Raw genomic sequence first — 14,525 nt, 5'->3', positions numbered from 1 at the left:
TACATTATCAGTGCAATTTAATTAGTTATTGCAAGTTGTTATTTTCTTTTGATTACCATATCAGACTTCTAAACTATTGGTCAACATAACTTGATTATATAAAAAACGTGTATATTATCATTGCATAAAACTTAAACCCTTTTCAAAATATTGATTGGTAACCCGTTATCACAGAGTTAACTAAGTTAATAGTGTAAAACAATTTCACATGTTAGTATATACTTCCTCCGTTTCAATTTGTTTGTCTTAGATTGACTCGGCATGAAATTTAAGAAAATAAAAGAGATTTTTGAATCTTGTGATCTTAAACTAAAAATATATGCAATGTACCAAAATGACCTTTTAGTCTTATGGTCATAAATATGTCATATGGGATGTTGAACGTAAAGAGTTATTACTAAATATAAAAAGTGACATTCTTTTTTAAACAGATACAGAAAAGACACAAAAAAGGAAGTAATACGAACAAAGCAGAGGCAGTAATAACTACTACCTCCATCCCGATTTATATGATACACTTTATTTTTAGTCAATCTAAAAAGAATGACATCTTTTTATATTTAGTAACAATTCAACTTTAAATTTACATATTTACCATTGATGAAATGATTTATATCCATACAAATTTTTACGATTTGCTTTAGACCACAAATTTCTAAAAAAAAATTTTATTGCTTAAATTTCGTGTCCAATCAAACACTTTCATATAAAATGACCGAGTATATCTCTTTTATTTTTATTTTTTCCTTTTAGTTTCTTCTCCTCCGCGTATGTAGGGAAGTAGGCCATAATGATGTGAAGTAGAAGTAGGGCCGAATAAGTATTATACCTACCGCAATACCATTGGTTGCCGTTCATTTCAGCCATCTGTAACGGGTCCATGTCATCAATAACGGAGTTCTCACCAAATCAAAACGGAGACAATGATTTCACTATGCGTCATCTGGGCCCTACCAGCCTTCAATCTCAGCCCTACATCTACTTCCTTTGCAGACCCTGTGAAGTACATATCTGATATCATCAAACGTTAAATGAGTCGGAAATAAAATCAAAAGTAAAATGATTCACTAGATATAGGGTTGTTCGCGGTTTTGGTTAAAACTAAAACTAAATCGAAAAATCAAACCGAATAAAAAATTTGATATTTAGTTTGGTTTGGTTTTAAATTTTAAAAATCGATAATATTTGGTTTGGTTATGATTCTATTAAAAAATAACTGAATAAATAACCGAACCAAACCGATAAATTATATACATAAATTTTATAATTATTTATATGTATAATATTAGTTTTTCATAAATAATTATAAATATTTTTATACATTTTAATCATTAATTTGATTTTTGGTCTACTTATTTCACATAATTGTTTAAGGAAAAAAGAACAACTCTGTAGTCGAGACCCTACCCTCGGGATAGAGTCTGAAGTTTGGGATCATTACACAAAGTTTTCTTAATAAAATGGGAGAATTGAGGGCAAAATGCAAGTACTGCCCCAATGTTTGGGATCATTACACAAAGTTATTTTTATTTCATATATTTTAATTTTAATTTTAGGTAGTCTTTTTGTTTAATTTATAATATGTATGTTTGTAACAACAACTAAAAGCTCCTACGCTCTACTTTATTTCCAGGTATGTGTATTAAGATGACAAAAATGGTGCAGCCACTACTAAGTTAGTTTTTAGCTCTATATGTAATAGTTTAGCAACTTTGGATAACTTGAGTATTACACTATCACTAATAGTGAAAATGTTTCTATGATGTATATTCTACCTTAAACTATAAATAAAAGTTATCGTTTGAACCAAAAAAAGACATGTCTTTTTCAACTTTTTAATGTTTTACTGATAAGTCTCATGGCTGCTAGTCATAAACCGAAAAATTGAACCAAACCGACAATAACCAAACCGGTGGTTATTATTTTATTTGGTTTGGTTGTGGTTTTAGACATTTAGAAACCAACTAAATTGGTTTAGTTATGGTTTTAATCAATAACCGACCCAAACCGAACCATGAACACCCCTAACTAGATATATTCCCTCCGTCCCAATTTATATGACATAATTCGAATTTCAAGAATCAAACTTTTTTATTTTGATTGTGAATTCGGACATACACGTTTTAAGTTTTTTGAAAAATTACATATTTAAAAGCTACATAAAAAGTATTACTCCCTCTGTTCCAATTTAAGTGTCTTACTTTTCTTTTTGATATGTTTCAAAAATAGTGTCTCCTTTTATATTTAATATGTTGATAATTCAAACCTCTTAAATGTCAAGTTTAAAACCACAAGATTTAAAACATATTTTAATACATTACACACATCTTTAATTTTGGACTATAAGATTCAAAAGTCTTTATTCCTTAAACTTTGAGTCTAGTCAAACTAAGATACTTAAATTGGAATGGAAGGAGTATAAGTCATAATAATTAATAATTTAAAATATTGAAAGAACATATGAATAAATTGCGATATAATTTTTTCGTGTTTGACTCTCAAAAAGTGAACTACATCATATAAATTGGGACAGAAGGAGTAAACTAAATTCGGTAGACAATTTGTTGAGTCGAATTCAAGTGAAATGTTTATATGTGTGTTTGGTTGTGTCGAATTAATTTTTTGAAAACTTCAGGTCGTACATATTGTGTTTTACAAAAATAACAATTATTTTCTTGAACACGTGTTCGATATAGGAAACAAAATAATAGTTATTATTTACTAATGGAGGAATTAAATTAAAAGGTTCAAATATTTGATATTTGTTTATATTTGGGCTTTATTCATCTTCAATTCATGAAAATCTACATCATTATCTTGTGTCTCAAATTCCCTTTCACTAATTGTTTTGTCATTGTAGGAAAATTAATTTGATTTGGCTTATATACAGGGGCGGATCTATGTACAAGGTTGGGATGCCACGGCACCCAGACATCTCAATTGAAACTCTCTCTCTCTCTCTCTCTCTCTCTATATATATATATATATATATATATATATATATATATATATATATATATATATATATATATATATATATATATATATATATATATATATATATATATATATATATATGTATGTATATGTATATGTATATATATGTGTATATGTATATATCTGTATATATCTGTATATATATGTATAAATCTATGAAAAATAGTACTCCCTCCGGATCAAAAAAAGAGTCCACTTAGGCGTTTTTTCTTGAATAAAAAAAAGAGTCCACTTAGCAAATCAAGAAAGAATTAACCTTGTTTTTTCATATTTGCCCCTATTAAGTGTTATTTGATCAAATCCCAATGTCTATTTAATTAGGAGTAGTTTAGTCAAATAACCTATTTTTATTTAGGAGTTAGTATTTTCTTAAAGGGTGTGTAAATGGCTAAGTGGACTCTTTTTTTTTTTTTATCCAGGGGAGTATAAATATAACCGGTGCCACCTGTAGTAATAATGCAACTCATGGGCCAGGGGCCTAAGTGTTAAGTTCTGCGCTCCTTGTACGCGAGTTCGAATCCCATCTGCTGCATTTCTTATAACTATTTTAGCGTGCTCGGTGGTTCGAATCCAGCTTGTCTTCCTTTTTTTTTTTTTAAACAAATATTCAAGTGAACTTTTATTGTTAAAAATTTGAAATTAAGTAGAAAATTAAGTAGAATAGAGCCCTCATCCTCTTCGAACTAAAGACTAAAATACACCAACAATCAAGGATCTCCCTGTTTACAAAATTAATGATAAAATTTACTTATTGCTTTTTAAATATTGATACCGTCTATGACTCTATGTTGCTCGGACTCTTCAAAAATATCGACAAGTGCGTGTTGGACGTCGGAACAACATAGGATACCGTTGCTGTAAGCTACTGCTCAAAGCGGGTGTGGCACCCGGAACTTCCAAATCCTAGATCCGCCTCTGCTTATATATAGTGAAAGTCACATAGAAATTAGTGAAAATCATTTTCATCCCCCAACTTTGCTTAAAAAATTAAATTCCCTTCTCAACATTGAACAATAATCATTCCTCCCCCCTTTATCCTATGCAATGTCTATTTCGTCCTTGTTATTTTCAACTCTCTATTTATATAATACATTTAATATAAAAAAAATAACTTAGGTATTCATAAATTCTTATTTAAATTCATTAACATTATACTTGGAATAACACTTTTATGAATTTGTCACAAAATCTAGTGCTATTTTTTATGATTGTTATCTCAATTTTTTTTGTTTGTAACTGGAAATTTTATTACCCAAGTATAGTAATATTTATAAATTATTTCAACATATGCATTAAGTATGTATATATGTATGTACAAGGATGTCTATGTATAATTAAATCTACCGTCTCTCTTATTCTCTATTGTCCATAAAAATAAACAAGTTTTGATTGTCATTAATGGAATATTTCTTAAATTATAATTTAAAATTCATTTACAACATAAATAAATAATTTTTAAGAATTTGTCTCTATTGTATTAATTTTTTTGTTGTATTAGCTGCATTAGCTATTATTGCCTGATATTTTCAGTTGTAGATTTTTTTTTTTTATTTTAAATATAATCACCCATTAAAGCTTGGGTGTGCTTTTATTTCTTCATGGCAAAAAACATAAGGAGGGGGACTTGAGGCCTAACCTCCATTACAAAAGAGGGATTATAGAATCCTGTTGGAGTATGTTGTTGAATCATTCCAACAATTCTCCTTCTATAAACACTTTAACTAACAAAAAAATTAGCCTTATCATATCTTATCCTAAGACTAGGCAGTTGGCTCTTGTCTAATTGAAAAGGACCTTTTGCCTCTCTTGGTAAGTTCTGGTAGTTACAAAACATGGAAGATTCACCTTTAACAGAAGCATTTTTGGCTAATACGTCTGCTACCTGATTTGCTTCCCTATAACAATGTGTAAATATTAGTTGTAGAAATAGATATTAGAGTTTTGATTGTTAAAAATAAAATTAATTATTTTATTCTGGTAATTTACTTCATTATAAATCACTATTAACTTATATACTCAATTAATATTTCTCACTTTGTTTTCACCCAGAAGATAATATTTATTTTTTATAGAAAATTTGTTACATAGATAAAAAAAAAAAAAAAGAATATCATGATTTTAAAAAAGTAAGAAAAAGAAGACGAAGAAGAAGAAGAAGAAGAAGAAGACAAAAGTTGATAATGTAAGGGTAAAATAAGAATTTTAAAAAGTCAATTAGAATAAAGGGAGAAGAATGTCTATTTTCAAAGTTGAGGAAGAAGTTTAATTTTTAAACCCAAGTTGGGGGTGTAAATGATTTTCAACCCATAGAAATATACTAACCTTTTCAATTGTTTGGAATATGTTTGGACCTTTTAAATCTTAGATTGTTAAGTGCAAAAGTTTATGCCCCATTCCAAACTCGCAATCCTTTGTAGGAAAGAAATAGATCCACTTGTGATTCGACATTAATAGGTCTTTCCAATAGGTGTTGACGATGTACACACACAGCTTCTTTTTTCATTTTTGTATAAATAAAACCAGAATAAGCAAGTGAAATGAAATGCCTATATAAACTTGTCTCTTTGCTTGTAGTATGTCAAGTTGTCAACAGGGGAAAGGAAAAAGCACTCTGGTAGTCTGGTATATGGTGCATAGGTGTACAATATTACTTGCTGTTTGAAAAAATTAATCACTTTTGTAGACATTAGTCTATAAATTTGAAACTAATTCCTATTCTCCCTCTTATTATCTCCGTTGTACATTTGTTGAGATTGAAAGACAAAACTATAATCAGGTGACATGATATAGCAAAAGGTAAATTAAAATGTTACTACAAAATGAATTGGCATAATTGGATACAGACAAAAGTTCACCCCCATAGTACCACCGCACGTCATCTATGTTGCACTCTTTTGATCACATGTACTTTTGTTTTCGTTTATTTCCAGAATTTCCGAAAATTTTAATTGTATTGTTCACCATAAATTAAATTTCACAAAAACAATCAACAGTAATTTTGAAATAAAACTAAATGGAACAAATTCATTCATTAATATGTGAGTACAATTCTAAGCATTTCTAATTTTTTCTCTAAGTTGTGTCAGTCGATCTGGACAAAAATAACGTACTTCTTGAATATTCAACTCGTCTATTTGTCTTGTTCAGCTAGACAGTCAATTTACTTTTAGCCGCTTGTCAATTTGCAAGTAATCTAATTTAATTACTCGCACCGGATGTTTATACCTATCATTTAATTATAGTTAGGTGATAAATTTGAATATGAAACTATGTCTTGTATTCATTGATCATTAGCTCTACGCGGGTAAAGTTTGTACGTATGGTCACCCTTCACTACCATATTACTCACTATTAATGCTTAAAATTCTTCTATTCTTTCAACTAATTAGTCTCATTTCCTTCACTACTGTCCTTCTCAGACTCGCTTTGATATGCTTTTGTCTTCAGGGTTTATCGAAATTAAACTACCTCTCTACCTTCACAAGGTAGGGATAAGATCTACGTACATACCACCCTCTCCAGATCCACTAGTGGAATTATAATGTTATTGAATTTTGTTAAGTGTCCCACACCACTCACCCAAGGGATGGGTGGTCTCTTTATATTGCTTCAGCAATCCTTTTTTCTTTGAGCTAGCTTTTGAGGTTAAGTTAGACTCAAGATCTATTTCTTTACGATTCTCACTAAACAATTGAGAAATAGACCAAAATCACATTCAATTGCGGGAGAGGGAGAAAAAAGCCTGGCCACAAATGAAAAATGTTTCTTTAATTTTTTCAGCGGCAGTTCTTCACCAGGATCCGATATTTTCGATCGGGATCTGTCAATAACTTAAATATCGTGTAAATTCATTTGTATATCTTTTATTTTTTTAACAGAAATTACCAGACATTTTATCTATTGAAAACATGTCAATAGACATCGGAGAGTTATTTATCTAAAAAATTAATGTTCTACATTTCTTGTATCGAGGGGACGACTCGTCAGAAAATCAATTCCGCACGAAAAGATTTCGGGAATAGCCATGGAAAACTGTTTTTTAATTAGAAAATTAGAGTATATTTTTTGTCCTGTAAGGTAAATCTGGATTATTTTCTATTTTTTTTTTAAAAACAGATTATTTTCTAAATTAAATACTCTATTACTTATATAAAATGATGACATCAATAATTAAAATTCAGTGAAGTTAGGTTGACTTTCCTGCTGCATATCAATGCTCACCATGGTAGTTCATTGTTTTTAAACTACCATGGTGAGCATTGATATGCAGCTAAGAGGGCGAAGCGACTGAAAATTATTCGTCTTAGATCTCCCATTTGACAAGGTTGCACGAAAATATGTAGCTAGGTAGCAACAAAAAATAAGTCTAGAATTATTAGTAGGCAACATATAAACGCTGTATAATGATGAAAGTGGGTAGTGGTGCAGGAAACGTATTGGTCACGGACACTACTCTTCAATCATGTTGGGACACAACACATACTCATATATTTCTTTACAAACATTGGTCAGATTAATTAGTGAAGATAAGAAAAATATCACATACTATTGTACGATGGACACAAAAGTTGAAAAAAGATATATAGTGCAGTGAATTGAAGCCCTATATCCATGAAATAATAGAGATCAGTGAATGAATCGGTAGCTTGTTGGTTCCAAGTAGCTAAAATTTCAGTAATGGGAAAGAAAAGGTAGGGACTAGGACAAAGCATATTGTTGGCCACTGTTTGAGCAATTGTTTTACCTCTTTTAGACGAGCAACGGTCCAAGATCCTTAAATTCCTTCAAGGACACTGTTCCATTACGTCACCAAATAACAACAAGATGCTTAAATTATTTATTGCATATTCATTTTGGATTTCAGTTATATAAACTGAGAATGTAAAACCTTTTTTTTCTACATTGATAGTGTAGTCTAACCAACTATATTGAATTAGTTATATTAAGTGCTATTAATGGACATCCGGAAAATATGGAATTCTATGAAAAATATTACTAATTCGTAACCTGATAAAAATGATAACAAATTATCACATGTTAAATTATATTAGTGTAAACATTTTAATATTACCAGCGTATATAGCTTAATCCACTAATTATTATATATCATAGAAATTTATCTTAATTTTAAGTGAAATGGTTGTGTAAAGAGTTTAAGTTGTACACATTATCCGTGTAAGAAATTAAACTTTTATATCATCATATCACATTTACCTGTTGTAGCAGGTACCCTATATTATTTAAGATTACAAATATCATATTAAAAATAAATTATGTAATATAATCTTTGGATGACCTGAAAGAACTTAAACTCATTTATTTTATCTGCTATCCTTTTTAATGGAGACCCGTTATATTCAATCTAATATATAAGCTGATTCGTCTACGCCGTTACTGTTTTTGACGCCCCGTTACCCTCCTTTCATTTTCATCTTTTTTCTTATGTAACATCCAAAAGACTTAGACCTAATTATTAAAAGAAAACATTCTCTTTATCAGTCATGTCTATATGCTTTAACTAAAAACAAAAACAGACTTATAAGTAGAGAATTAAGAAGAGAGTCACAATCAATGGCTGGTGAGTGGAGGTGGCAGTTGCCCACACGATGCTTCTGTCTCTCTCTATTTACCAATTTTGCGCCACCTTTTATCGCGCCCTAAAGCTTTCCCAGCAATTTAGCTAATATTAATATATATTATATGATGGTAAAAGAAAGAGACAATGAAAGCATATGATCAAATAAATAAAATAAATTAAAAGTGTAGCTAGCTAGTTACTAAACAGAGATCCTTCATCATTAGGGTTTATTTGTTTGGTGGGGGTGGCTTTATAGTATATATAACCCTATTTCTTCATCCTTCTTCCATTCTCTCTGCCCCCTTTTTTTTTCTTGAGTTCATTTGTCTCATTTCCTACTGTTTATTCTTTCCTCGGGATTTGGTCCAAAAGACAGCCAAACTCGAAATCCCAGATTGTTCTTGTGGGAGTTATAAGGATTCCAAATCCCGAGGATATTAAAAAGTTCGATTTTCCAGTGTTTGTCTTTTTGTTGTCTCTCCTCTTTTGTCTTTTTCTAAGTTTCTTGGTACCGCAGTTGACCCTTTTCTTCTTCTTGGAAGATCGCTGACTTAGGCTACAAATTCAAATTCCTCTTCACTTGCCACTTTGATTCTGTGCTGCCCAATATTGACTCTCCTCAGATCTGTGCATTTGAAAATTAAGGTTTGTTTCATTTGAGAAGGTCTTGCTCCTTGCCTTGCTTTCTTTTTCTTTAAAACATATAGTATTATAATCGGAGGTAAATTCAGAATTTAAATTTAATAAATTCAACTTATAAAACTTATTAGTACTAATTGATTATATTGTTATAATTATCGATTCAGATCTAATATTTATTGAGTTTTTAGTAGGTTTCTATTTATAAGTGTATACTCTGTGCTATAAATTCCGAATCTAGATGATCCCATAACCCAAAGGTTACATCCATCTTGGATTATAAATACTAATGCATCATATTACATACGATGATATTTCTAGTGAAATTTGTTTCCAAAAAAGTCTCTCTCTCTCTCTTTCTCTTTTATGTTGTGGGTTAATGTCTTCTTGTTTCATTTCATTTTTTAAACCTACCGGGACTGGAACGAAGGGGATATAGGAATTGAATCCACGCCTATTTTGTGGTTAACTCACGTCAATATTCTTACCCATCATAAGTCTTAGTTGTGTTGTTGTTGTGTGCGCGCGCGCTTAATTGTTTGTCTTAAGAGTCTTAATTATCGGTTTTTTAATTTTAACAAAAAATCTTTCTCAGGAACGAGTAGTTACCTCTGTTAATGAACTCATAAGTTCTAGCTAATTTATATGTCCTCTAGGAAACAGGAAATGTGTGTATTTTTTTTTATTTTTTTTTTTGTTCTTCAAATTATTACTTGTAAATCTGGAAATCCAGGTCACTCGTTCGGGGTTTATTTTTTATTTTATTCTTTTTCATAACCTGTTTTCTAAATTAACCAAACAAATAGTTAAATGGATCACTGAGGATCTTATTTTGTTGTTATCTTTTGGTAAAAAATAATATTGATCGTGCTATTTTCCTTTAGGAATTGCACAATCTCAACTTTATAGTACCATCTTAACAATGAATTTTATTTTGTTATTCTTTTCCATAACCTGTTAAGTTAATTAACCAAACAAATAGTTGAAGAATATTACGGTAAACTAAATCAGCACGTGATTCGAAATGCCTATATAAAGTGGCAAACTGCAACCTATAACTTCATGACTGGAGATCTTGTATCATTCCACAAAAGTAGAAGCATCAATTAGATTATGCTTATCGTTTAAGGCAAGAGTGAGCTCAATTTTAATTATCAAAAGGGATTTCTCCATTTTTTTCAAAAAATCTATTTAGATCCACACACTTGTGTCAAATTTGTAGGAGTTTTATATTGCATTTCGAATTACTATGTAGGTCTTCGTTTTATTTTTTTCCTTTGGTGTTTTTGCGGCTTTCTCAAAAATTTTGCTCATCATTAACTTCTTGTTCTCTTCATTTGGATATTAATTTTCACTTGTTATTACAATTGCTGGAATTAATCGAATTTATTTGGCTAATTTTTTAATTGAGGAATATTCAAGTTCAACAAGAAATGGAGTCATCCTTTATTCATTGCATCTCATGATATACAAGAAAACGAGTCCCACATCATTTATTCGGAATATAGATATATGCAAATAAAATTAACTGAATTTTTACATGCATAATTGATTGATCAAGCCTATTGGTGTTTCATGTAGTTCGCCCGTGTTGATCAGATGTGTAGCATCTTGATTTATAGTACTTGTTAATAAGATAATTAAGTAAATAAAGTACGATCGCTCTAACAGCTTAAGCAATTGATCGAACTTAAGAACACTGATTAAAAGTTTAGAAACTGGTCAATTGCACCCCCTATTGAAAATTTATTAGTATAATCTTGGTAATAAGTATATAGTGATAGATTTACTGTTTACACTTTTGTCTCATCTCCGAGCTTTGATCTAACTGAAATGCTGATGCGTTTCATGAATATGCAGGTTACACATTTGAGTGAGAGATCATGAATTCCTTCTCACATGTTCCTCCAGGTTTCCGGTTTCACCCAACTGATGAAGAACTTGTGGATTATTACCTTAGGAAGAAAATCACCTCCAGAAGGATTGACCTTGATGTTATTAAAGACATCGATCTCTACAAAATTGAGCCATGGGATCTTCAAGGTACTTATTTACCCGTCAAGTAATGTCCCTGATGGACTTAACTTATATATGCTAACAGTCCAAAAAATATTTGCACTATCAACATATTTTAATCTCTTGTGGCAGGTCATTTGTCTTATTGCCATATTACTACTCTCTCCTTTCTAATTTGTGTGACATAGTTTGAATAGGCACGTAGTTTATCAAAGAAATAAAGATTTTTGAAACTTGTGATATTAAACATGTCATAACATTTGTATGACTATAAAAAATTCTTATTAAGAGTAAAATAGGAAGTGCAAAAATAGTTTGCAAATGAAGAAAGTGTCACATAAACTGAGGAGCGGAGTAATAAGGAAATAATGTGACATAAATTGAAAAGAATGGAGTATATAATTTCACTTCTTATGAACTATCACCTGTCATTATCTTTTAGTAGACCTGATAGTGTTATTCTTCATTAACTGTCTTGTATAGAAGTTATTAAGCGTATGCATGTTTGATAATCATGACCAAAATTCAACCTCATGAGGATGAAATTGTGAATAGAGTTATGCAGAATGGGGACAGAAGAACAGAGTGATTGGTACTTTTTCAGCCACAAAGACAAGAAATATCCAACAGGAACAAGAACAAATAGAGCAACAGCAGCAGGATTCTGGAAAGCAACAGGAAGGGACAAGGCTATATATTCTAAGCATGACTTGATTGGGATGAGGAAGACATTGGTGTATTATAAAGGGAGGGCTCCAAATGGACAAAAATCTGATTTTATTATGCATGAATACCGACTTGAGTCTGATCCAAATGGTGCTCCTCAGGCAAGTTATATTTTCTTGTTTCACTATGGTTGAGCACAAATATTTTCCAATTAATGGAACCTAAGAATTCGAAATTACTGAATAAATGATGTAGGAGAGTTCATCTTTTTTCCCTTTTTGTCCATGAGTAATATCTTAGTATATGCAAATACTTAAATCAATATTTGCAACCACTAAGTTAGCCATCATTATTCGCAAATACTGAACTTTCATTTTGAAATATTGAATACTGATTTGAGGAGAATTTCAAGTAAAATAATGATTTCTGCCTACAAATCTTCAATTCTTTTTTTCTAGGTGAAGCTCATGTCTAAACACAACTTGAAAGTTTTATAAAAGAAATTTCAACTTTCATTTTAAATTGTACACTTCTTTTTCAACCTCAACTAAGTTTTGTCCAAATGCCTAGATTTTTGCGAAACAACTTCTTCATCAAATTAATGTTGTAGGGAACTAATTAATTTGCTGAATTTATTGCTTTTTTCATTATATATAGGTGTTAATTAATTAATTAATCATCCTATCTCTTGTGTTATTAAAAGTATACAAAGATTCACTCATTAATATTATATTATACCAAGACAGGAAGAAGGATGGGTTATATGTAGAGTGTTCAAGAAGAAAATAGCAGCTGGCATGAGGATGGATACTAGTGAGCATGGTTCACCAATTTGGTATGATGATCAACTATCATTCATGCAAGACATGGACTCCCCCAAGCCAAATTACATTAACCACTATCCTAATAATTACCCTAATTGCAAGAAGGAACTCGATAATTTGCACTACCAAATCCCACCTCATCATCAAAATCACCACCAATTTCTTCATCAACTTCCTCTTTTAGAAACTAATTCTAAACTTGTAGCAGCACCTCCTGGTACAATAAGTTGCAGCTCAATGCCAGTATTTGGCATTAATGTTAATCAATCATCAATGCTCACACAAGAACGTATCCCTCCTACGTTTGCAAATAATGAGCAAGTTGCAGATCAACTGACCGATTGGCGAGTACTCGATAAATTTGTAGCTTCTCAACTTAGCCAAGAAGATGAAAATAATAACTACTCATCAAATGCGACAACCACATTTCAGGCTACGGGCGATGATGGGAATATGAACAAGCAAGAAATGGCCCCGGAAAATAACTCTACAGCATCTTCAAGTTCTCAAATTGATCTGTGGAAGTGAACTGAAATTAAATCCACCAAATAATAAGTTACTGCTCAACAATATCATAGGAGGAATTAAGTACAGCATCCTTATTGATTGAAAAATATCTGAAGATATATTTGTACATTATAAAATGTATAGAAATTGTACGACATTATTTCTAATTGTATTAACTTAAAATGATGATTAACTGATCATAGTGATGAAGCTATAGGTCTATTATATATGGTGCTGCATGGAGTTATAATTGGTAGCATGCATTGACATTGTGTAAAGCATATGGCTAAATATCTTTGTTATGGTCATAGCCATTGCTTTGTTTATGTAGTATAACCAGCCGACTATTTCCGGCTGTTTAAATTGTTATTAAATCATATTCAGGTAATAATAATATCTACTCTCCTTTTCAATTTATATACTAAGATTGTAATATTTATTACATTGTCAGCATTATTTAACCAGTAATTATAGCAGATTGTATGTCTTTTTTTTTTTTTTTAAGTTATCGATTTTATTTGGTGTGACTTGTTACTGTAATTATCATTCAAGCTACGTGATAATGTAAAAAAATATCTCATATAATTTGTGTAAGTGTATAGCAGAGCCATGTATAAGAAAGCTTTTACTCTAATGGAAAAAGTGGTTCGAAAATGGTAGATGTGAAATCTTTTAAATTTGCCCCGGTGGATTTGGTTCGAAAATGGTATAAGAAGCTTTTACTCTAATGGAAAAAGTGGTTCGAAAATGGTAGATGTGGAATCTTTTACATTTGCGCCGGTGGATTTGTTTTTCAGTTAATAAATGTCTCAAACCTTGGGTTATTAATTGATGGAATACTGAACAATCCGATTTTTTTAAAATAATATTCAAGAATCTTTTAGAAAATTTTATAGAATAAGAGGAACTCCTCTTCTTGGACGATTAATCCACTTGTATATTCAGGTATGTCACTAGTGTACAGGGGCATAATTATGTATGCCATCAGATCAGTTATATAGGCTAAATGTTACCCTCTCTTTCTCAATTTACGTGGCATCGTTCGCATTTCGAGAATCAAACTTTTTAATTTTGGGATTTGAAATCTTTAAAGTTTTTTGAAATAAAAATTTACTTATTTGGAAACTACGTAAAAAGTACGAGTTTTAGGTTAAAATTGTCCCTTATCTATGGGAGTAGGTTCATTTTGGTCCCTCAAATATTACCCTGAGTATATTTGATCCCTTATCTATGGGAGTAGGTTCATTTTGGTCCCTCAAATATAGCGCTAAGCATATTTAATCCCTTAACTATGCTAA

General features: G+C 30.7%; 1 protein-coding gene across 1 annotated transcript; it reads left to right on the top strand.

Annotated features, from left to right (window-relative positions):
- Nucleotides 1-8,847: 8,847 nt before the first annotated feature.
- Nucleotides 8,848-13,643, top strand: LOC132638918 (NAC domain-containing protein 7-like). Its single transcript, XM_060355603.1, has 4 exons — nucleotides 8,848-9,220; nucleotides 11,075-11,257; nucleotides 11,786-12,057; nucleotides 12,643-13,643. Exons 2-4 carry the CDS (start codon nucleotides 11,098-11,100, stop codon nucleotides 13,246-13,248), a joined length of 1,038 nt encoding a protein of 345 aa, XP_060211586.1. The 5' UTR covers nucleotides 8,848-9,220; nucleotides 11,075-11,097; the 3' UTR covers nucleotides 13,249-13,643.
- The last annotated feature ends 882 nt before the right edge of the window (nucleotides 13,644-14,525 follow it).

Source organism: Lycium barbarum, chromosome 1 (assembly GCF_019175385.1).
Source record: "Lycium barbarum isolate Lr01 chromosome 1, ASM1917538v2, whole genome shotgun sequence".
Lineage (NCBI taxonomy): Eukaryota > Viridiplantae > Streptophyta > Magnoliopsida > Solanales > Solanaceae > Lycium > Lycium barbarum.
This window is presented reverse-complemented; position numbering and strand designations above follow the sequence as displayed.